This window comes from Sciurus vulgaris (assembly GCF_902686455.1).
Source record: "Sciurus vulgaris genome assembly, chromosome: 6".
Lineage (NCBI taxonomy): Eukaryota > Metazoa > Chordata > Mammalia > Rodentia > Sciuridae > Sciurus > Sciurus vulgaris.
In genome coordinates this window covers 142,310,364-142,336,196 of record NC_136466.1, presented here as the reverse complement: position 1 = coordinate 142,336,196, position 25,833 = coordinate 142,310,364, and the positions used below count along the sequence as shown (strand labels likewise).

The 25,833-nt window shown below is 39.4% G+C and overlaps 1 protein-coding gene across 1 annotated transcript in view; it reads left to right on the top strand.

Annotated features, from left to right (window-relative positions):
* Window positions 1-15,585: 15,585 nt before the first annotated feature.
* Window positions 15,586-25,833, top strand: part of LOC306664719 (centriole, cilia and spindle-associated protein-like) — a 65,901-nt gene continuing 55,653 nt past the window's right edge. The window contains exons 1-2 of the mRNA XM_079145772.1: window positions 15,586-16,068; window positions 16,307-17,414. Coding sequence (XP_079001898.1) covers window positions 15,720-16,068; window positions 16,307-16,746 — 789 coding nt within the window. The 5' untranslated portion in view covers window positions 15,586-15,719 and the 3' untranslated portion in view covers window positions 16,747-17,414. The remainder of the gene's footprint in view (window positions 16,069-16,306; window positions 17,415-25,833) is intronic.

Here is a 25,833-nt window from a genome sequence, read left to right as displayed (position 1 = left end):
GTACTCAAATCAAAGCCCCAGGTAGACCCCAAAACAAGATACTGGATGATTTCCACACAATTCTCTTACCATTAGATAAGTTATTCAGACATAAACTCAGTAAAGACCATTTGGGTCTGAAAAATAAATCAAACAGACCTAACTGACATCTATCAAATATTTCATCCAATGACAGGTAAATATACTTTCTACTCAGTGACTCATGGAACCTTCTCCAAAATGGACCACATTTTAGGCCAAAAAGCCACTGTTAAAATAAAAATGATATAACTTCTTGCATCTTGTCATGATGGAAAAAAATTACAAATCAATACAACCATACCTTATAGAAACTATATAAATACATGGAGACATAACAATACCCTTTTGAATGATCAATGGGTGATAGAAGAAACCAAGGGAGAAATTATAAAATTCTCTAATTCAAGTGAAAATAGCTACACAACATACCAGAACTTCTGGGACACTATAAAGGCAGTTTTAAGAGAAAAGTTTATAGTTATAAGTGCCTACATATCCCCAATATAATAACATAATGGTGCATCTCAAGGTCCTTGAAAAACTAGTAGAAGAAAGGAAATAGTTAAGATCAGAGCAGAAATCAAAGAACTTGAGAATTTAAAAAATACAAAAGATTGATGAAACAAAATTGGTTCTTTGAAAAGATAAACAAGACTGATAAGCCCTTAACCAAACTAACCAAAAGAAAAAATGTGTAAAACCAAATTAATAAAATTAGAGATGAAAAAGGAGAAATCACCACAGACATCTCAGAAATCCAGGAGATCATTAGGGCTATTTTGAAAACTTATTTCTAATAAATTAGAAAATCTAGAAGAAATGGATATATTTCTAGACAAATATGATCTTCCAAAACTGAATAAGGAGGACATAGAAGACCTAAACAGACAAATAACTTGTAATGAGATACAAGCAATAATAAAAAGCCTTTCAACAAGGAAAAACCCAGGACCAGATGGATTCTCAGCTGAATTCTATAAAATCTTTAAAGGAGAACTAATGCCAATACTCCTTAAATTATTCTGTGAAATAGGAAGGAACAGAACACTTCATTTTATGAAACTAGTATCACTCATACCAAACCAGCTAAGGACACATCAAGGAAAGAAAATTACAGACCAATATTCCTGATGAACTTAGATGCAAAAGTACTTAATAAAATATCAGCAAGTTGTGTTTAAGAATATATTAAGATTGTACACCATGACCAAATTGGTTTTATCCCAGAGATGCAAGGATGGTTTAATATGTGCAAATTAATAAATATAATTCATCACATTAACAGAATAAAGGACAAAAATCCCTTAGTGATCTTAATAGATGCACAGAAGACGTTCAACAAAATTCAGCATCTATTCATGACAAAAACACCAAGGATAGAAGGAACATACCTCAACATCGAAAGGTTATATATGAAAAACAAAGCCAATCTCAGAGGAAATGGGGAAAAAACTGAAAAATATCCTTTAAAATCTGGGACAAGAAAAGGATCACCACTCCTACTTAATAAAGTACTAGAAATTCTGGCCAGAGCAATGAGGCAAGAGATGATTGTAGAAGGGATAAAAATAGGAAAAGCAGAAGTCAAATTAGCATTGTAGATAATATGATCCCATGCCTAGAAGATCCCAAAAACCACCAAAAAACTTCTAGAGCTAACAAACAAATTTGGCAAAATAGCAGGTTACAAAATCAACATATACAAATTAATAGCTTTCCTATATACCAACAATCTGCTGAGAAAGTACCCAGGAATATAATTCAATTCACAATAGTCTCAAAAACAACCCCCCAAACTTAGGAATTAATCTAGCCAAGAAGGTGAAATACCTCTACAATAAAAACTATAGAACATTGAAGAAAGAAATTGAAGAAGACCTCAGAAGATGGAAAGTCCTCCTATGTTCATGGATAGGCACAATTAATATTGTTAGAATGGCCATACTACCAAAAGCAATAGACAGATTCAATGCAATATCCATCAAAATACTAATGATATTCTTCACAGAATTAGAAAAAAACAATCCTAAAATTCATTTGGAAGAATAAAAGACCCAGAATAACTAAAGCAATTTTAAGACAGTAAAGCAATGCTGTGGAGGCATCACAATAACTGACTTCAAATTATACTACAGAGCTATAGTAACAAAGACTGTATGATACTGGCATAAAAACAGACACATAGACCAATGGTACAGAATAGAAGACACAGAGGTAAATCCTCAGAGATACAGTCATCTGATCCTTGACAAAGATGCCAAAAACACATAGGAGGAAAAACACCCTTTTTAACAAATAGTGCTGGAAAAACTGGTTGTCCATATGTAGAAGAATAAAACTATATACCCTTATTTCTCACCCTGCACAAAAATCAACTCAAAATTGGTTAAAGATCTCAGAATTATACTAGAAATTATGCAACTCCTAGAAGAAAACATCTAGAAGAAAATGTAGGGTCAACACTCTAGGTTTTAGGTGTAGGCAACAACTTTCCCAGTAGGACCTTAAAGCTCAGAAAATAATGAGTTAATAGAAGTTAATAAATGGGGCAGTATCAAATTAAAAAACTTCTGCACAGCAAAGGAAACAATTAGGAATGTGAAGAGAGAACCCAGAGAATGGGAGAAAATCTTTGCTAGTTACTCTTCTGGTAGAGGATTAATACCTCAAATATATAAAGAGCTTAAAACATTTTATGTCAAAAAATCAAATAACCAAATTAAATAAATGGGCAAATGAATTACAGACACTTCTCAAAAGAAGAAATACAAATACATGGAAAAGTGTTCAATATCATTAGCAATAGGGGAAATGCAAATCAAAATTACACTGAGATTTCATCTCATACTAGTCAGAATGGCAATCATCAAGAATACAAATAATAATAAATGCTGGAGAGGATATGGAGAAAAAGGAATACTTAACAGTTGGTGGGACTGTAAATTAGTAAAATCACTATAGAAATCAGTATGGAGGCTTCTCAAAAGATTAGATATGAAACCACCATATGACCCAGTTATACCACTTCTCAGTATTTACCCTGAAGAATTAAAGTCATCTTATTACAGTGATACATGTTTCTAGCAGCACAATTCACAATAGCCAAACTATGGAACTAGCCTATGTGTCTATCAGCACATGAATGGATAAAGAAAATATGGTATATAAACACAATGGAATTTTATTCAGCCATAAAGAAAAATGAAATTATGACATTTACAGGAAAATGGACAGAACTAGAGATCACCATGTTAAGTGAAATAAGTCAAACTCAGAAGGTTAAGGGTCATGTTTTCTCTCCTGTACAGAAACTAGAGAGGAGAAGGGAAAACAAAGGTGGAGGTGTGATGTCCACAGCCTGCATGGGAAGGAAGTAGGTAACGAGGGCTGACTGGAAATAAATGCAAGTGGTGTATGACTACTTGAAGTTCCCAGATCCTTTTTCTGAAGGTACAACAACTTATTATCATGATACAGAACAGAATTAGTAGCAAACATATCATTCCAATAACATAATATTTCCAGGATTAAAGCCATTTAATTAATGAAGTATTTGTTCAGCTAGAGATGCAGGGTCCATGAGATCGATCCTGCTTTTCTGAATTTCCTGGATGTGACGATATAACTCCAAAAGGTCCAAGCTATAATTATTGCTATGCCAAACACCCTTAGATGATTGTTGACCTTTTTTCCATTCCCATTGGGAATTATATTTGGCTGCAGTAATACAGACATATTTATAGTCATCATGGCATTTAAGTCTTTGTTTAAATTTGACAGTGGAACATTCATTACCCATAATTATGACAGTACCTTACAAAGCATTTAATTTAGTTTCAATCTTTCCATCAATATTTACCTGATTGCGGAGGGCTTTGGATATATTTTGGGCCAAATTATTAACAAAATTTGTATGTTGAATATTTTGAGATATGACCATAGAAGCTGTCACAGTAGAGAACATAAAGGAGATTAAAACAACTATCCCAAAATTTTGAGGCCGAGAGCTTGCTTGGGGTCTAGTTAATTGGGCATGCATCTACTGTAAAACTTGAACACCAATATCAGCATACCATGGCTCTGAAATGTTAGTTGGGAGTAAAAGAGTTGATGAAGAACTAATGCTCCTTTCTCTCTATTAAATCTAGTGATACAATTACTCAGATTGTATCTTTTACAAACTACATGATATTTATCATCTTTTCTCTTTACTCTTATATTACCAGTAATTAAACATAAGGAGATAGGATACAGGCCATAGCAGGAGATCTCTTTGCAGTTCTTGACTATAAAGTCAGGCGTAGGGCCATCTGTATTATGGAGAAAATCTGAGGCAGCAGTTAAATGCCAGAGATCTTTTTGAATATCACACTCACTGAAAGTTAAATATTACCAACAAAATCTCCAGGGGTCATGGCATCCTGATGTAGCTGTCTTTTATCAATTCTTGGAAACCAATCCAAAATATATCCACCATTGCTAGAGATTTTATGTTGTACTGGCAAGACATTTGCATATTCCATCCATTTAGGAAAGCTGCCAAATTCTATCATAGAATGATTAGCATAGCAAAGTATTGGTGGATGTTCCATGGGAATGACCGGTTTGTCATGGGAAAGTCCTATTTTAATAACCATCCAGACATACGATCGTAAGTCCTAAGGGTCAGTATGATTGGCTAGCCTAGGTCCCCCCTATGCTGTCTTTTCCTCAAAAGTTACTTTTAAACAGCTGGCATGCTTAGCATGGGACCAACATATAGGTGGAGTCCTCCTTGTTGAATGTGCTCAGCCTGATGCGTCAGGTCTTTCAGTTGTCTTCACCATAGCAGGTTGGGTTTTCTGGAAATATACAAGCATAACCTCTACCCTATATTATTATTGAATCTGATTTATTCTATTGCTCCATGTGACTCTCAGCAGCAGTGAAGCTTTTAATATCACAATTCAAAAAATTTTTAAATAATTTTGTGAGATTTAGTGGGGTTATGTGGGTTTCTGTTTTCCCCTTTTTTATTTTTTAAAATTATAGAAAAAAGTTGATATAAGCTGGAGCATCATTAGCCTTAAATCAGAGAGAATGGCCCAGCACTGTACAAGTATTTAAACAGTAAGAAGTTACTTAATAAATATTTTTATTTGGCCAGGAAAATTAGCAAAAGCTATTTGCCAAGTGTTAGAAGATTGCCAGAGTCAACTTTGTTATTGGTTTTTGTTACCTGTTAGGCATGAGGACTGTAAAGTTAATGTTGTTGAGCTGAAGAGGGCACCGCAGTAAAACAAGGCCTAGTTTTTACCAATTTTGTGACTTTAACTTTGTCTCTAGTAATGGGCTCAGCAATAAAATTATGAAATGGGGTCAGTGTGTACACTGAAAGCTGGTTTTGCAACTTGTTTAAAATCCTGTAGGTGTGATGGGCTGACAGATCTGGCTCCATGAGAATGTCATAGGCCAGACTATGAAGGAATTGACCTAAACAGACTCCATTATTGCTCTGAGACTCCATGGTATGTAGGAAATAAGTTTCTCCCATGGGAACACCCCACCTCTGTACCCATCATCAGTTACTTAGTGTGACACGTTTAACAATACAAAATGACAATTACTATGTAAAGAAAAATTGCTCTGTTTTGATTCCTGTTGTTCCTAAACAATGTACCATGTGAACAGTGATTGTGTGGTTGTTAGTAACCATTCTTTAGTTTGTACCAAGGTAAGGGTCATTTTGACCCACTTCTCCCTCTGCTGATGGTCTCATGATGTTAGTTTGTAATTTCTAATCATAGCAACAGACACTTATGATTGATGTGATTTTTGGTAGAAGAACCCCTACAATCCTGTGGTCAGGACTGTTCTCCCAATAGCCATTTTTTGGGGCATTGTGTGAGACAGTCAGTTGGCCAGCTTAATAAAGTCTCTCAAGTTTGGACTTCTCAGTGGTGAACTGTCTGTTCTTAAGTTATGCCCCATAACATTTGGAGGCCCCAGCGAGATCCTCGCTGCCTGGTGGGCAACCACCGCTCACCACTGACCTGGAAACTCCTGCGGAGGGGAGAGGCCACAACGTGGCTCCTAGGGGAAGGCCTCTGAGAGATGTTCCTCAGCCCCAGGCTGCCCGGTCTGTGGAGCCCCACCCCAGGACTGAACTGAATTCTCCAAGAGAGTCACCTGTTTCTGCACCCCTGGGGAACCGGTAAGTCTGTTTTTGGCAGATCCATATCTGGGGACTCTGAGGAAGGCTGGACACAGCATTACTTCCCAAGTCCGGAACTGGCAAGACATTGCCCAGGCCCTCAGGTCAGGAATCTGGAGTGGTCCCTTGTCATTGTCTTTGGTGTTTTACCTGTTCTGTGTTTGTTCATCTTTTTCTGTTTTTTGTTGCCCTTGATTGTGAACATGGGTCAGTTTCCCTTGTGCTTGTCGTGTACTCCCTTCAATGCATATTGACAAATTTCCAGGAATTCCAGAGAAGGGCTGCTGACAACGGGACCTGCTGTGACATCTTTTCTTTCTCTAAATTCTGTGAGGGAGAATGACCAACTTTCAAGGTTAGATGACCTCCTCAGGGGACCACCAAATTGTCTTTGGGCAGCCTGAACATCCTGATCAAATGTTTTATAGTCAAATTTGGGGGAAAAAATGGTTAAAAAGGTTTTTAACCATGTTCACTAAAGTTTACATTAAAATGTAAACTGCTGCCAATAGAAATTTCCAACTATTGGAATTGGTCCACCAAAATGCCAGACTAAAATTTTGATGGCTGCTATCCAAGAGACCAGAAAAACCGGCTTAGAACAAGACCCCAACCTGAGGGGGCTCTCCCAAGGAGACCAATGGACGCAAGCTCCCTTACTGTCTCTTCAGGAAACTCCTTCAGGGAGGGATAGGGCATAATTTTGTCTATATTCTCTTAATTCTTTTTCAACTCTGATGAGAGGGACCACATCAGGATGGAAGCCAAAAGGACTTAAAATTCTATTTTTTTGAGTTCATAATTTCCATCTGGTGCACCTCAGTTAATTTTTGATCAGACCTATTTTATACAACTGTAAGGTTTTCTTAATGCTCTGTTTCATTCAGAGGCCAGTTTACAAGGGTTAACTCTCAATCTAATGGGTTTTTAAAAAATAAGCTATAAGGTCTTTGTCCATCTGTTTATTTTATGTATATGTACACTGGTGTATTGTCATGTCTACATATATTTGATACCAAAGTTGACATGTGAGTTCATAAATTAAATTAAAAAATGGATCCAAATGCCTTTGATTTACATGATTTAAAAGGTTTTAAATTGGGTAAACAAAAATTTGGCTTTCAAGTTACTAACACAGTTTTGTTTCTAGGTGGTCAAAAATAATAAAATGTTAATTTTATAAAATGTCTAATATCCATTGTTTGTAGGTTTTTCTTCAATAGGAAAGAAATGACTAATATGGCCCAATGCACTTCTCTGATATCTTGGTTTTTTTTTTTTTTTTTTTTTTTTTTTGGTGGTGCTGGGGATTGACCCAGGGCCTTGTGCTTATGAGGCAAGCACTCTACCAATTGAGCTATCTCCCCAGCCTGATACCTTGGTTTTTTAAAAAGTAACTAAATTAGATTTAACATATATGGGATTGATCATGGATGTGTTCTTAGAGACATCTGATTGGTTTAGAGAGTTAAAATGCTAACTATTAAATATAACATCAAGTACTCTTAACTCCTTAAATTCCACAGGGTAACATACTTAAAACATTTTTGGTGTTTTCATAAAAACACCAAAAAATAAAAAAGAGTTTAAATTTACTTTATGTTATCACTAAAAACATGATTACTTAAAGTCTTAACAGGTATTATTCTATATAAAGGGTCCAAAAGTTTCAACTGTATTTAAATAGAGTTCTATAAGTAACAAAGTATTTCATCGGATTAAAATGGAGTAATTTATCTGAATTCAGAAATTTATAAGGGTTGTTTCAAAATATAAATTTTAAGAAGGGGATCAACAGATTAAAACATTACAAGGTTTTAGATATAAAATATACTTAGTAAAAATGTTTCTAGATAAAAATGTCTTTATGTGATAAAAAAAACTGTAATACAGCTAAGTAAACAGCAAAAGGGTCTAATTAAGAGATTAAAAAAGTGTAAATTAAGGATAAATTTTAAAAGGTTTATGTGTATATATAAGTAACACAACAGTTAAAACTATTGAAGGTTTTTTCCTAAGGTCAAATATTAATGTACTGAAATAAACCAAATTTCAGTCTCTATGCTAAAATGACCAATGGTTCTTAAAACATTAATTTACTCTTAACATTGTATCTGTTAAGTTTATTCTCTAGAGCAACTAATCTTAAAAATCAGGAGTTTGTACAACTCTGGTTAAACAGCAACTGTTAGAGTATTGTACTACATTACAAAGTCTAAATTTTCTTTAAAAGTTAAACATGGTTAATATAAAAACTTCAATGTAGTTATGATTCTATTACTCTTATTTATATATTAAACGTGTTCATATTTTCCAAGTATACAAGTTTTTAAAAGGTTTAAAAAAATATTTTATCAAGCTGGTGTTCTCCAACCTAAAGTTGTAATAGTAATTTTAAACTTATCAGAATAAGAAGTTTTATTGGGGAGTTATTTATATCATTTAGTGTTCTGTAACTGGACCTGAACCTTATGTTACCTTCTGCACTGGGATAAAAATGTAAATGTATTTCTAAAAGATGATGAGAGCCTGATCTGTTTAAAAGTTAATACCATGAAACAGGAAAAACATTTTGCCACTTTACTACACAAAAAGAAAGCTAAAATCTATCTCAGCTTTCTTTGATTCATATTTTAGGTGTAATATAATATTGTGTTAACTAACATTCATATAGACTTAGGAAACAATATATGTAAACGTTATAAAATGATATTTAAAAAAAGATAAAGATCAGCTTCAGAACTAGACCACTTTACCTAAGATTTATGAAGAACCCTGCCTTACCTGAGATAAGGCTCTGCTTCCCACCTTACTACATGATACAGTGGCTCCAAAATAAGCCAGACTTCAGCTCACTTAAAGTTATATTTGAAAGATTAAATCTTTGTTGTAAAATTACTGTGATCTCAAACAGGGGATATAATACATAGCTCAGCCAAAATTTAAGATAGCAGTTACACAACTAAATATGTTTTTACTGTTGTTAATTCCATTTTGTATTTTCCTTGTAAACTCTGTAACTGTTGACTGATTAATGTTTTACAAAGGTACTGCTTCAAGAACAATCTAAATTAATTTGAGATAATAATCCATCACCTATAAGACAGATACTATAGACCCCAGTTTAATAAAAGTTGGTAAATAACTATAAAGTCATAGACATTAAAGTTAAAACCCAGTACTCTTACTGTATGACTGGTGAAACTGACTTGCTGGGTGTTTAAGATCAAACTTAAAGATTGAGATTAAAATAAAGGGGTCAAGAGAATCAATATTTGGCTCTTGCCCTCAGAATCAGCCTAAATCCAGGGAACAAGAGAACTTCTCTAAGGAGCTTTGCAACTCTGAGCCATACAACCTTTCAATCAGAGAGACTGATGAAACCACTAGAGGATGAGAAGCCAATCAGTGCACCTGCTGCAGCAGCAGGTCCTTGGGAAAGGGAAACATCCCTAATGCTTCCAAAGGAAGCCATCTCATCAAGGAAACCCTACAGGTGAATGGCACTAAAGGAGCTAAGGAACTGCTCTCAAGTTCCCCAAGAGTGACCCCTGTAGGAACTCAGCTGAGTCCTAACAGCAGATAGGAACAAGGTCAATTTGACCAGCTTGATCTTAAACACCTAACAAAAACAGTTAAAACTAAAACCCAGTCATTCCTGGACATTTTAAAAATTAAACAATAGTTATTTTAATGTAACTTGAGGTGTACACTTGTGTTAGCTCCCCCCAAAATAAGTAAAACTAAAGGTGACAAAAAGATTCTTAGACAAAAATGCCTGATAATTATCAAAAGAAACTGCCAGAGTTATAAGTTTTTAGTCAGTTTAAGGCCTACAGATCTTTCTAACCTCCGATACAGGTAGACTTAATGATTCTCTAACCCTAAGTAACAAAAATAAAGGGATCTCTACTAAACAAAGAGATCATGCCAATTAAAAGATATTTTACAAAAATCAGATGACAGTAAATAACTTAACTAAATGTTGTGTTTACGTTCCTGATAACTCTGACAATGTTAAGATTTACAATTAAGGCTTATTCTCTCCAGCCTTGTTAGACTTTGTTAGGCCTTTTTATGTAAATAATATCTCAGCTCTTCCACCTCCTGGTAAGAGATTATTAATTTCTCTCAGCTTCATGATATTCATTGCCATGTTCCAGATGCTATTTATTTTGTACTCATGATTTTTTGTTTCTTTCATAAAATAAGACTTTTACCCCTAGAAAGATCCAATTTCTAAAAAGGAACTTTTACTGCTTGCCCCACCCCACCTCACCCCCTCTCAGCTCGAAGTAGCAAGAGCGGTCATCACCCTTTTTCCTTACAGCAGTAAAAAGTCCCTAAAATTAGAGGGGTAATGATAAAAATTTTAAAAGATAGTCAATATAAATAGGTAAATTGGGTTAAATTACAAAAATAAGGGCAAGTTTGGGTTCAGAAAGTTGAAAGCAAATAACCTCTGAGAGATTAAAATGTCAATGCTTCCAGAGCCCTTCTTCCACCCTTACCAAGAACCTGCTCCTGTTCTAACCTGTTGTTAAGTCTCTCTAACAGGTTCAACTTATGAGAGAACCAGCCACAAGAGAACACTGATTTCCAACACCCATTTCAGTCAGAGGACTACGTCTATGTCAAATGGTTCCAAAAAGGACTAACTCCCAACTGAAATGGAGGGGACCTTACTCACAACATCTGAGTCAAGACAACAGAAAAATGGACAGCCCTCAGAGACCCCAACCACCATCTAAAGATAAGACTGAAAATATGTTAGTCATGTTTCATTCTCTTGCTTGGACTATGTCAGGAATAACTCCATGCTTGGCCCTTCAACTTTTTGAGATTACCAAATGGGATGGATTCTGTGTTACTGTTCACATCTTTCCCCAGGTGTACTCTTATGATGGGGAGGAAAAAAGGGAACATTTGGGACTCATGCATTGATCTAAACAAGTGGCCCCTGTCTTAGTTCCCCTCCTAGTGGGAATAAACATAGCCAGTTCCTCATTATAGGAAACCAAAATTTCAAAACCTTAAATTGACAAATAGATCTAAACTTAAGTGAATTAAAAAAAAAAATCCATAAGCCATTTAAAAATTACCTTGATTCACCTGCTGAGGTAGTTTTACAAAACAGAAGAGGGTTAAATTTGCTGTTTTTAAAATAAGAAAAATTATGTATGGCCTTAGGGAAACCTACTGTTTCTATACTAACCACCCAGGTGTCATTCATAATAGTTTATCTTTGATTAAAAAAAGACTCAAGGAGTGGGGGAAAAAAAACCAAAGACCTAAAAAAAATTGGTATCAAAATTTCTTGTCTTGGTCCCCCTGGTTAATTACTTTAATAACCACAATGGTGAGACCTCTCATCCTAGTTATGTTGGGACTTTTAATGAAGCCATGCATGATAAACTGTTCAACTAAATATGTTAAAGATAGAATCCAGTCTGTTAAGCTAATGGTGTAAGCACACTCAGTACAATCACCTACACTACTAATGAATCAATGATTTGATTATGTACAAAAAACCAGTGGGGAATGTGATGGGCTGACAGATCTGGCTCTATGAGAATGTTATAGGCCAGACTATGAAGGAATTGACCTAAACAGACTCCATTATTGCTCTGAGACTCCATGGTATGTAGGAAATAAGTTTCTCCCATGGGAACACCCCACCTCTGTACCCATCATCAGTTACTTAGTGTGACACGTTTAACAATACAAAATGACAATTACTATGTAAAGAAAAATTGCTCTGTTTTGATTCCTGTTGTTCCTAAACAATGTACCATGTGAACAGTGATTGTGTGGTTGTTAGTAATCATTCTTTAGTTTGTACCAAGGTAAGGGTCATTTTGACCCACTTCTCCGTCTGTTGATGGTCTCATGATGTTAGTTTGTAATTTCTAATCATAGCAACAGACACTTATGATTGATGTGATTTTTGGTAGAAGAACCCCTACAACCCTGTGGTTGGGGCTGTTCTTCCAATAGCCATTTTTTAGGGTATTGTGTGAGACAGTCAGTTGGCCGGCTTTATAAAGATTCTCAAATTTGTACTTCTCAGTGGTGATTGGTCTGTTCTTAAGTTGTGCCCCATAACACAGGTAATGGCCTTATTATCTTAAATTAACTTGTTATATGAAAATTTGTCCTCGTGTAAGGCATTAACAGACAATAGTTGTAAAATTTATAAGAAAAATACAATATACAATTAACAAGAATAAAAACATTCAATTTGTGTAATAATTATAAATCAAGGGATTTAATTTTTTAAAATTTTAAGCCTTTACTTAGTTATATATAGTATTTTTGTTTGTTTTAGGAATATAGTAATCTTTATAACAAAAAGCTATCTTTTGAACTTAACTTTAAATGAACTTGAATGGTTATCTTAACCCAGAATGAGATGAGAGGCAGAGTAATCTTAAGCAAGGTAGCTTCTTGGCAAATCTTAGGTAAGGTGTTTTAATTTTGAAACTAATCTTAGTTCCTTACTTGAGTGTTATTTTATAAAATTTTTATGTATAATTTTTGAATTAATATGATTTAGTTAACAGTTTAACAGTACATCTAAAACATGAAACAGACAAGAGAGATTTTAACCCCTTCTTGAGGCAAAACATTTTCATATGGTTAACATTTAAATAAGCCAGGATCTCTTTATTGTCTTTTAGAAATATAGTTAAGTTTACTTCTCAGTGTAAAGAGTAGCATAAAATTTTGTTATATTTATTATAAAATGTTAAATGACATAATTAAATTTCCAACTAATTTGTTATATTTATAAGTTTGTAAGATACCACTGTCGTAGAAAACTTTACTTTTGAAAGCATCAGTTTAGTAAAATGTTCTTTTAAATCTTACACTTTAAAGATGTATATTTTGGAAATAAAAATGTACTTAATAAACAAAGAAGTGAATAATAGTATCACAATTACACTGATGTTTTTATATTAACCGAGTTTAGCTTTTAAGGAAAAATTTGAAATTTGAAATGTAATGTGATACTTTAAAATAACAGTTATTGTTTAATCAAAATTGTACAAATCTTAATTTATTTAAAATTAGTTTTTCTAAATAATAAAACTCAACAGACATAAGAAATTATTTTATTGGAATGAGAGTAGATTAATGTTTTAAGTGTTTCTTTCTTCTCTCATTCTTTACTTAGAAAGCCCAATTAACAGGGGTCTGTGAAAGATCTTATCTATACTTGTAAATAGGCCTCATGTCAGAAACTTACCACCAGGTCACGCTTTTCTTTTTAAAAGAGCAAAAATCTTAAAATAACTTTAACTGATTGTGTTAATTATATGTAACCAATTTAATTACATGTAAACTTTTTGAAATTTATTTTGTACAAATTTTGTTTTAATTTTCTTAGACGTTTACAGCCTTTTATTTTACCAGGTGAAAAATTTCTTAGGCCCTTATAAATAAATCACACCTGACAGAAGCTTAACTCCCAGCAACTGTGTTCTCAGTGAGACCATAAAGAACAAAGGAATTTTAGACCTTTTTTGTATTAACCAAATTACAAACACATCTAATGTTTAAACATATTTTAGTTAAGAGTGCTTGATGTTTCTATATTTAGTAGATGATATTTTAGCATTCTAACTTTGTAAATTAATAATTATATCCTTATAAAGACTTACATATTTAACCCATTATTCTTAAATTTAACTTACTTATGCTTAACTGTAAAAGCCAAGATATCAAACGAATGTACATAACAGTATCAACCATCTCTTTCCTATTGAAGAAAACTGTTAGAAGTAAATAGATCTAAATTTTGAATATTATTGGAATTAGCAACTTTATTATCTGACCAGCTGGAAAAACGTGTTAATAATTTTAAAGACATCTTTATTTTCATCTGTTTACCCAATTTAAATTGAACATTTGAAATCACATAAATTAAAGGTATTAGGATCCATTTTTAAAATTATATTAATTAATGAGCACTCTTTCACCTATGTGCTAACTTTGGTGCCATGATAATAACAGGAACAGACAACAATAAAAACACTGTGGACGAAAAACCAAAACAAGGAACAAAGATTCATAAGTTTTGTAAGTGGAGCTCGCAGATAGGAAATAAGGCTACAGATTTTTATCAGAGCTTTTATTAGATTTGACCTGTTAATTAAAAAAGAGCCGATCAGACTTTTACATTATGATTTAATCATAGGGCAGGTCTGCTTTGATGGATAAGCCAGGTTTGAAATCTGACAATCATGAGGACACTGAAATAAAATATTTTAGATTCCCAGCTTATTGTCCTGATAATTGCCAGATTCGCCCCAACATCATCCCTAAAAAACAAAAAATAATCCATTAGAAGTGTAATTAGAACACTTTCTATCAACTTGAGAATTTTACTCTTAACTTTGGTTTTTAATTATTGAGAGAATGAGAGAAATCCAGCAACTTCCTCTGTGGCAGGATTGAGAGGAAGCCTGTTAAAACAGTGAATTACAGCCCGTTAAGTTAAGGTTAAGGGGACTCAGGTTTCAAGTCAAGAACTTTCGTGTCACCCGCAAAAGGCCACAGGTTTGAAATCAGCCTGGAAAGAACCTTTTTTCCCAGAGATTTTAATCAAGGAAGCAATTGTTGCTGAAATTTTAATTTCCCTCTATCCCTGGCCCCCTGCCTGCTCTTGAAGCTGTTGTTGAGTAGGGGGAGGGGCTGGAAAAAGTCCACTAAGGCTTAAATTTCTTTGTTAATCCTTTGTGGATTTCAGAGATAATTTTAAAGCCAGAAGCCAGGTCAAAAGCTGAACATTTTATGTTATTACAAGGTGGACTTAATTTCTTAAAAAAGACCACAAGAAAAAAGAGTCCCATAGGGGCCCTAGGGCACGCCAGGTTGCGCACTCCTCCTCTAGAGATGGAGATTGGAGTTGCTCCCAGGCCAACCCTGCAGCTCCTCCCACCGCACTAGCGGCCTTTACTGCAGCTGCTTACTGGCTAGGCAGCAGGAGGGGCCTATCTTTCAGGTTTGTAGGCTCCTCAAAGAAAGAAAAGTTTTAATGGATTCTGAAAGCTGTACCATTTGTTTCTTTTTCATCTTAAACATAATAGAACTCTCTTTAGAGTTTAAATTCCCCATTCTAAATGTCAAGCTATCTTAAAGATTCCTCCCTTCACGCTCTCTCTTTAAATTGACTAACATGGGTATTTCCATGAGGGAGCCACCTGGCAGCCACCTGACACTTTTCTTTCTAATTCCTAGTGATGGTGTCTCTGCTTCAGGCACTCATTCTCCTCCAGGGCCTGAGAGGGGAGGGAGTAGATAACCTTGGTGGTGTGGGCTGGCTGGAAATAAAGGCCAGGAAAGTAATATTAAGAAATGAACACGCGCTCCGCCCCCGCCCCGTCCGGGCGGGGCTCCGAGTTTGAAACGCGCGGCGGGCCGGGGCCGGGCGGGTGGCCTGTGTGTCGTGTGGGCCCTTCAGGCAGCGGCGCGGAGCGGGCCGGCGGCGGATCGCGGCACCATGTCACCGGGCAGCGGGGTGAAGAGCGAGTACATGAAGCGCTACCGGGAGCCGCGCTGGGACGAGTACGCGCCGTGCTACCGCGAGCTGCTGCGCTACCGCCTGGGCCGCCGGCTGCTGGAGCAGGCGCACGCGCCCTGGCTCTGGGACGCCTGGGGCCCGGACTGCTCCTCGGACGACTCGGCCTCGTCGGCGGCGTCGGGCCCCGCGCCCCGGTGCGCGCTTGCGGACCCCGAGGAGGCGTCGGAGGCCTCGGAGCCCGCGGAGGCCTCGGCGCGGGAGGAGCCCGAGCGGCCTGCGGGGGAGCGGGGCGCGGAGGCCGGGGACGAGCAGGACGCGGCACAGCCAGGCCATTCCTTCTGCTGGGCGCCTCTTCTCATCCTTGGACCTCGGAGGGCGGCGTGACCATCCACTCAGAGCTCCTGGCCTGGTGTACCCCCTGGGCCGTGTGTGTCACAGGGCCCGGTTCGGGGCCCTGCACCGCTCCCTGCTGGCTGGCCGTCCCCAGTCAGTTGCCATCTTTCCTGGCTGGCTCGTCTGCTGCTGACCTGACGTATTTGTAGCCAGATGCCTAATTCCTCAGTCAGCACTGCCAGTGAAAGACGTAGAAGAAAAGCCTGAACAACAAACCCAAGTGAAAGAGACGGCAACCAAGCCCCAACAGCAACCAAGTGCCTTATTTGCTAGAGGAAATAGGAAAGCGGTCAGAAGCCCCCAAAGATCATCCAGTAAAATAAAAGAAAACAAGCACCCATTTGCCCTTTATGGCTGGGGAGAAAGACAGATGGACACCGGAAGCCAGAAGACTCACAACGTCTGCGCGTCTGCCTCAGTGCATGAGATTCACGAGTCTGCATTACGCGCCAAGAGCAGGAGGCAGGTGGAGAAGAGGAAGCTGGCCGCTCAGAGGCAGCGGGCGCACTCGGCGCACTCGGCGGAGGTAGAGAAGAGCAGAGCGTCGCGGGCGCCCCCAGCGGAGAGCCCCTGGGTGACCGAGTACATGCGCTGCTACTCAGCACGGGCCTAGACCTGCCGTCCTGCACCCGGGCCAGACCCGCCGAGCTGGACCTGGCCGAGACTGCCAGCAGGCAGGGAACGGCCAGAGGCTGTTGTGTGGATGGAGCTTGTCACCTACCTCAGCCGTAGGGCAGAAGGTCGAAGCCATAGACACCGGTCACTCGCGAAGATGAGCCCCAGCCTCTGGTATTCTTGTGAGAGTTGTGTCTGAGCGTCTCGCCTTTGAGGTACTGACACCAGATGCCTTTAAACGGCTATGAGGCTCCCTTTCCCCTCTGGCTGGCGCAGGTGGGCTGTGTCACCCACCCTAGGGGCTCTGACTCACACGTCCTGCACGAGATTTGTGTTAACTGACACATGTGGTTTCCTTTATGAGAGAGCACCAAGCAAACAGCACTCACCATGACCTTGAGTCCATGACTCAGCACCACCTGGAGTCTAGTTCCCCCCAGGACCGTGGGTCCACGTAGGGTGAAGCAGGGCGGTGGCGGCTCCTGGCAGGTGAAGAGGTGCTTATGTTCCAGCCCGCGCCACCTCACGTGGGTCCTGGGGTTTGAGGATTGGGCTGGCGAGGCCCCGCTGCTCTGGATGGGCTCTGGGTACCCCTCGTACTTTAACAATCACACACATTTCTGTAGACACAGCGCCAGGGACTGTTTGGGTGGCAGTGCCGTCGCTGTTTTAACTACAGCATTTCCCTTTCGAACACGTGAGCTTCAGCCAGCCGCGGTGACAGGCTGTGGACTCTAGCCTCTCCTGCAATAGCCGGCAGAACACGTAGAACTACCCTGAAACCACGTGGTGTGACCTGGGATTGGCCCGTGGGAAGGCGCAGTGGAAGACGTGGTCAGAGACGCCGCCGCCTTCCCCGCTCTTCTTCCGCAGCACTTGGTCTTGACGGTGTGATGTTCGTGCTTCAGGTTGAACTGTCCCTTTGGTCCTGGCCAGCACCTTTCAGGAGTGTGGGGACAGGAGCAGGCACAGCCACGTCCCAGCAGTGCTGGTCTTATTTGCGCGTTTGCCTCTAGGGTGGAAAATGGTCTTCACGCTCATTTCCCAGGTGGTGGACCTCTCCACCGGCGAGGCCTGTCCAGGAAGGACCAGGGCAGGTGCTCTAGGGGCTGAGCCGGTGCTTGGCCTCGAGCTTAGCACCTTGGGGGTGAGTGGAAGCTGGCGTTGCACCCGAGGCTGGGCAGGCCTTGGTTCTCACTCAGGGTCTCCGAAGTCCAATGCTCTGGGCTTGCAGACCAGTTCCACTCCACATAAGTCACCATCTTGTCACCATGTCACGCTGTGAGTGTGCATCCTGAGAATCTGAGCACTTGCATGGTCTCAAGGTGGATTCTGCATGGAGAGCGCGTCTTGTCGTTGAGCAGTGTGCTCACCGAGAGGAAGTTCTACACGTTGTCCGACACCCTGGCTAGGAAGTCTAGTGAACTTTGGTTCAACCTGTCACACATTTTCAAATGCTGTGGGGCCCTGTGGGTCACAGGATCACGCCAGGGCGGTGGTGTGGCTCTGGTAGTTTCTACCACCGGCTGAGCCTCAGGTTGCCTCTGACCATTGCAGGAAGGTGGCCGGGGCGCAGGCCTGGCACCCTCCTCCTCCAGCCCGGGGTCCGAGGGATGCCTAGAAAACATACGCCTTTGTGCGCTTTCCCCTGAACTCCAAGCGGAAGTGAGCCTGGAAGGCAGACGGGCCAGTTCCCCCTTCCTTTAAGGAGAAGACAAATGAACAAGGTCGTTAAGGGACTTCTGATGTGCATGAACCATGCGCAGCTGAGGGTAGCAGCCGCGGTCCCTCCTGTCTGAGCCCTCGGTGGTCGAGATCCTCCTTTCCCTTTCCCAAGGGCACAGTTACTTTTTGAGCCTATGAATTTTTAAAAGTTGTGACAATGTGACATTCCTTTCTTCTTATTACTGGGAACTGATGATGTGATTGTGTTCCTAATTCTTGGGACACGTTGTAAGACAGGGAGATAGTTTAAAACTGCCTTCAGGTTGGAAAAATAAAACTGGTTGAGAATCCAGTGTTATTTAAAATAAATGCTACATAAAGCCTTTTTAAATTTTTGACTAAGTTCTTAATTAAAACAATTTGCCATTAAAAAAAAAAAAAAAAAGAAATGAACACAAAAGGTGAGAATTATATGTATTCAAAACAGGGGCATTGATGGGTAGAAGGGACCTGATAGGTCTGATCCTAACAAAGGGAAAAGCCCACTAATGCTTCATTCATTGTGAAACACACCAAAGGAATTCTGTAAGGAGCTTCTTGAGGAAAACAGGATAAGAGTAGGGAAAACAAGTTGTTTGGGGCTTGGCAGGTTACACCCATCTCCAGGCAACTGCGTTTGAACCTAGGGCTCTGAGCTAAGGAAGGGCACCAGCATGAGCTACGCTTTCTCAAACTGGGGAATTTCACCCAGGAGTTCCCAGAAAAGCAGCCTCCCTATCTTATGTTGGCTTAAACAAATCCATAGTTCATACAGGACTTCCAACAGAGGTGGTTCTCCTAAAAATCAAAGGAAGAGAGTAGAGGAAAGGAACCAAGGAGGGACGAAGGGGTGGTGGGACCGGGGAGTGCTGGAGAGTGATATTGGACAAAGCAAATTATTATATTGTATAGATATACACATATGTAACAACAAATTCCATTAATATGTATAACTATAAGGCACCAATAAAAATGTGGGAAAGAAAAAGAACAGAGTAGGTGTAACGTATAAAGCTGCTCCGCCCGACCATTCCGGTGCAGCCATTTTCCCTGCCTCCCAACCACTTGTCAGTCTGTGAATATCCTAGCTAGCTATTGCTTCATCAGTCAGCTTGCAAGTATCCTTCTCCAATGTTGGCTCCCTGTTAGCCCAGCGGAATTCAACTGTTTTACTGTAGCTTCCCTGCCATCTTTTCCCCATTCTTCTTCTGTCTGTCCTACTCACTGTTCTCTATCCTCCTGGCTTTCCACTCTCTCTAGCGCGCGCCCTTTTCTTTTTCTTTCTCTTTTCCTCTCATTTTCTCTCTTACCCTGCAGGGAGACACTCTGTTTGCTTAATAAACTCCCTTATGTGATTTCCTGTGTCCAGCGTGGTTCCGTGGAAATTCCCTTACAGTGGTGCCGTGACTTGGGATGGGATCTTCCACTGTCTCTTAAGTGAGTGGAACACCATCTGACGCCCCAGAGTCCCCGGACACAGCTCCACCTTCCATTCTGCCTGGTCGCTCTGCTCTGCATTTATCACCGGACTTCAGGTTGGTGAGTCCTGTAGGCTGGTTCCCCTAGGCCAATTTATAGTTACAGCTGGCCCCTATAGTCGGTCTTATCTGCCGGGTGGATTCCTGATTTTATGGTGGAGATCTCTCTCAGGGTTGAGACTCATCTCATACTCACATTCGCACTCAAAAACCCTGATATCAGGTCCTCAACTCTTCTCGGTTTTTGCCTGGCCCCACATTGATGCTTGTGTGAGGACACAATCAATGTGCTGCCCCTCATCTCCAGCCCAGTACTCTGGCCTCGGGACACCCTGGCCACAGACTCGGCTGTATCAGTCCCCACCATGGAATCTGGGTCCTCCAATCTGGCAGATTCCACCCTGGGAACCCTTCGCCCGACCCCTGGTACTTAAAGCCATCAAAATCCGTTTGTGTAATGGCACACAGCTTCCATGAGCGACTGGGCAGATGGAAAGGGATTCCTTATCTTCCAGTCTCTTCTTTCGTGCTTCTTGGCTCTTCCTGCAGGCTCAAGTGCCTCCAGACCCTGCTTCTCTGTCTTCCCCTGCATCCTCATATAATATAAGCAGCCTCATTCCCCACAAGTAGTGGGAGATAATTGTTTGACAATTTTCTGCGTCCAAACCTAAATTAAAAGGACCTCAGCATCAAGTTTCTGCTAGAACATTTTAGCCCCTTTCGGATTCAGATCTCAGTCAAGGCTTACATTGAAATGTAAATGGAGGAAGGCGCAGTGGGAGACCAGTCTCAAACCCAAGGAAAAAAAAAGTGTCCATTTTAAATTTCTCCTGGGCTACAACTCAGAATACTTTTCTCCCTTTCACCTTTTCTCTCCTTTTCATTTTCTCATGCTATGATTAATGACCATTATCATTTTTCTTCTAGGACTTTTGTTTTTCTTAAATGCTATATTTTTGAGCTCACAATTTTGATCCTACATACCTAGGTTAATGATTTTTGATCAATTCTTTTTATCCAGCTCTAGAGTTATTTTTGAGCATCTGTTACATTGCAATGGCGATAAATACTACAAGGCCTTTACTTTTGTGTTAAATATAAGCGCACATAAAAATTAAAAATTTAAACATGGATCCAAATATTTTTAATTCACGTGATTTAAAGAGGTTCAATTTAAATTGGGTAAACTAATAGAAGTAAAATGTCTTTAAAATTAACTCACAAGTCTCTAGGTGGTCACACTAATAAAATATTGATGTTTATAAAATATCTAACATCAATTTTTCTAGGACTTTTCTTCAACAGGAAAGAGACGGCAAATACTGTTGGTACACTTGTATATCTTGTTTTTTCTACAATAAGATGAGTGAATTAAAGTTGACATGTATGGGATTACTCAAACGCGTTTGTTAGAGACATCTAATTAATTTACAAAGTTATTCCATGGAGTAACATACTTAAAAACATTATTCTTTGTATATTAAATGTGTTCATATTTTCCAGGTATACAAGCCTTTAAAGCAGAAAATTTATCAAGCTGCTATTCTCCAAATTAAACTTGTCTGTAATGGTAAACCTATCATTTAATATTCTATTATAGGACCTGTCATCAATAGGGTATATATAAAATTTGTTAAATGTATTTCTAAAAGTTATTGAGAGGACAGTTAAAAGCTCTCTCAGCTTTTCTTTAATACTTACATACATATATAAACGTTGCTGACATAACTCTTTAGATCTGCATTTCCATCAGAGAACAGAATTCCATCTGATCTCAGCTTAATCTTCAAAATCTGTGTTTATAAACCTTTATTTTCTAATATTCCTTTGCCCCTCACTGAACTTGAGAATTCGGTCATGCTGGTCATGGCAAAAGAGGAAAAATTAGCTTTAGGAAAAGCCTCACCTTACCTGAGATAAGGCTCTGCCTCACAACTCTGCTGCACATCAGAATGGCTCCAAAGTAAGCCAGACTTTAACTCATTTAAAGTTGTGTTCAAAAGTCTGATGTTTATTGTAAAGATTACTGTGATCTCAAAAGGGAACTCAGCCAAAATTCAAGATAGCTATTGCACAAACTGAATGTTTTACTGTTGGTGATTCCATTTTGTATTTTCCTTGTAAACTCTAATTGTTGCCTGAACAATATTTTGCAGAAGTACTGCTTCAAGAGCCAACATTGTATAATGTCAAGCCCAATTAGATAAAGGGGGGTAAATAACTGTAAAGTTGTAGACATTGAAGCTAAAACCCAGTACTCTTACTTTATGACTGGTGAGACTGACTTGCTTGATGGTTAAGATCAAACTTAGAGATTAAGTACAGAGGACAAGAAAATCCATATTTGAGTCTTTCCCTCAGAGTCAGCTTGAACCCAGGGAACAAGAGGACTTCTCCAAGGAGCTTTGCAACTCTGGGTCACACAACCTCCTGACCAAGGAAATTGATGAGGCCACTAGAGGAAAAGTCACTCAGTGTACCTGCTGCAGAAGAGGGTCATGGAAAAAGGGAGACACCCCTAATGCTTCCAAGGGGAGCCACCTCATTGAGAAGACCCTGCCTAACCAATGGCACTAATGAAGCTAAGAGGCTACTCTTAAGTTCTCTATGAGTGACCCCTGTGGGAACTCAGCTGACTCTTTAACAGACAGGAACAGGTCACTTTGACCAGCTTGATCTTAAACACCTAGAAAACAGTTAAAACCAAAATATAGCCATTCTTGGGCATTTAAAAGAAATAATACTTAAATGTAACTTAAGATGTACACTTGTGTTAGCCCACTAGAATAAAGACTAAAAGCTACAAAAGAGAGATTCTTAGGCAAATGTGCCTGATAACTATCAAGAGAAACTGCCAGAGTCAGAAGTTTTTAGTCAGTTAAAGGCCTACCTACACAGGTAGGCTTAATCTATGTTTGCTAGTATCTCTACTAAATGTTGTGTTTACATTCCTGATAACCTAGACAAAGTTAAAGTTCCCAAATAAAGGCCTTGTCCTCTCTAGCCTTTGCTAGGCCTTGTTATGGGAACAACTTCTCAGTTCTTCCACCCCCTGGTGAGGAATTATTGACTTCTGTCATCTTTATGATATGCATTGGCATGTTCCAGATTCTGCAACATTTATATTGTATCAATCTCATTTCAGTACTCATGTCTTTTTGTTCTCTCATAGAAGCACCCATCCCCAGATGCCTTTACAACCTGCTCTTCCCCAACCGGACTTCTACATGGACCCCTCAATTGACCCAATTTCTAAAAAGGGAACTCCAAACTGCTTGCCCCATGCTGCCCCTTTTCAGCTTGAAGAAGCCAGAGTGGTCATTGATCCCCTTTCCCTACAGCAAAGGAGTTCCTAGAATTAGAGGGGTGAATGAAGTTAGAATTGGGCACAGGCAGTTAGTGTAGAAATAGGGGATCAGTCAAATCGAGGAAATGAAGTCCATGAAAACCATCTGCCTTTGGAAGTCTGGAAGGAGAATGGATTTTTTACATCTCACCTGCAAAACCAGTCCCAGTCACTTAGGCAGGAAGGAGAGAGAAGGCTTCAGAAAGAACTGGAGAGCAAAAGATTTTCTTATAAAAACAGAAATGGGGGAATGTAATGTATAAAGCTGCTCCACTTGACCATTCTGGTGTAGTCATTTTCCCCGCCTCCCAACTACTTGTCAATCTGTGAACATCCTAGCTAGCTATTGGTTCATCAGTCAGCTTGCAAGTATCCTTCTCCGATATTGGTCCCCTGTTAGCCTGGTGGAATTCAACTGTTTTACTGTAGCTTCCCTGCCATCTTTTTCCATTCTTCTGTCTGTCCTCCTCACTTTTCTCTATCCTCCTGGCTTTCCACTCTCTCTAGCGCACGCCCTTTCTCTTTCTCTTTTCCTTTCATTTTCTCTCTTACCCTGCAGGGAGACACTCTGTTTGCTTAATAAACTCCCTTATGTGATTTCCTGTGTCCGGCATGGTTCCATGGAAATTCCCTTACAGTAGGTACTACCCAACACTTTCCCCAAAAATAAATGACACGGATTAAATACCTAAATATGAAAACCAAGACTTTGTTCTATAAGACTAGCTCCATGCATTTGCAAAAGGGAGAGATTTGTTTAAAATAAGAATGCACAACACAGGAAACAGGACCCAAGGAGTTTTTGTGTGTTCGGACTATATTGATATTGTAATTAAATGTTAGAAAGTTTAAAAGTATCAATTCATATGAAAATAATATAACATATTATATAACAATTCTAGAATATTATTTTTCAAAACAAGTTTAGTGAGAAGAATGGCATTGTTTTACATTTTGTATTGGGTGTTGCTTTTCATGTCACATCTCTGACTCTGATTTTTCATTTATAAATATCCTGGTAATGACACTGTACCCACCTGGATCATCTGGGATAATCTCAAGATTCTTAACTCTACACAGTTCCTTTTGCCATGTGAAGAACCTGGGATTGAGGAGATAGGCATCTTTGGAGCAGATGATGCACTATTTGGCTTACTCTGTAGGTGCCTTTTCAAAGGTTACACAAGGACTGATGTGGTAAACCTGGGGCTCAGGGTTCACTCACCCTGGGTCAAGCTGCCCTATTCACAGGCTACAACTGGCCTGCAAACTGCTGGAGGGAAGAGAGAGGCCCTGTGCTCCTTTCTGTTCTGTAGTACAGTATATGCTTAAGAGATACTTGCTGAACTGAATTCCATACTGAATTCAGAGCACACACAGAGGAAACAGAACATGATTAGAGGGCTTCTGGCTACTCATTGTTATGTTCTCTGGGAAATAAATGGGCATCAGCAATCCATTTTGTCAGATATTTTAAATGCTGAATCCTATTGTGATGCTGCTTGCAGCTGTGCTGATGGAACAATTCCAAAGGCACTTCATGCAATAGAGCCAAGGCCTGGCTGTATTGATACAAAGCCATCTAGTGAGCAGGCACTGCTCTCTGCAAAACAGACAGATCTGGCTTGCTGTATACACACTTGATGAGAAGGTGAACCCTTAGAAATTCTCAAAAACCCAAACCGTGGGCTTTGTGTTTATCTAGTAGCCTCTGTCAGACTCTGAATTGAAACCAATTCTGCCATCAATACTGACATGGACCTTTTAATGTGAAATCTTGCAGCTTTGGGGGTGCAGGAAGCATGCTTTTTTTTTTTTTTTTTTTTTTTTTAGGAAATTTACCAGTTTTCTATATTTTCCTCAAACCCTCTCCTTACTTTGTAGGAGACAGAATCAGAACAGCATTCTATCAGTGTAAGCCTAGGGAGCAATTCAATAATTTTCCAGTCTTACTGTATACTTCCAAGGGGAAGCTTATTGATTAGGAAAATTGTCCTGCCTGTCTCCACCCACTAGACTTCTGCTACCCTAGAGGAGAATGTGTGCATTTTAGATTGGTGGACTTGGGAGAGGAGCTGGCCTAGGTGGCTCAGCCCCCTGTCCCTCCTTCTTTGGCTTGTCCTGTCTGTGACATGTCAGGCTTGGTCTGACCCAGGACTACAGGGAGGTGAGCAAAGCAATAAAGATTCTGCGCCTGCAGGGAGTGCTGGCAGGGTGCCTAGGCGGTGGCCCCTGGCTGTGCAGTCAGTGCTCCTATGAGTAGTCAGGTTCTTTCTCACCCTGGGATTCCTATTAGGAAGTCGTCTTGCTACACAACTTGGTCCCATAAGTAGTAAAGCTGATATTTTGATATCCATCTGCTTTAATCCACTTTTCTTGAAATTAGTTCAAAACTTGGGTGAGAAAAAGAATGCTATCCACCAGGCTCCCTCAGGCTCAGTAGTCCTCAGGATAGCTTTTGTACTGTAATAATAAAGTGTTTTTGATGTGAATAGTAGAAACTAATTTTGGTTATTTAAGCAAGACCAAATGCAACAAAGAACAGCATGGAACCAGA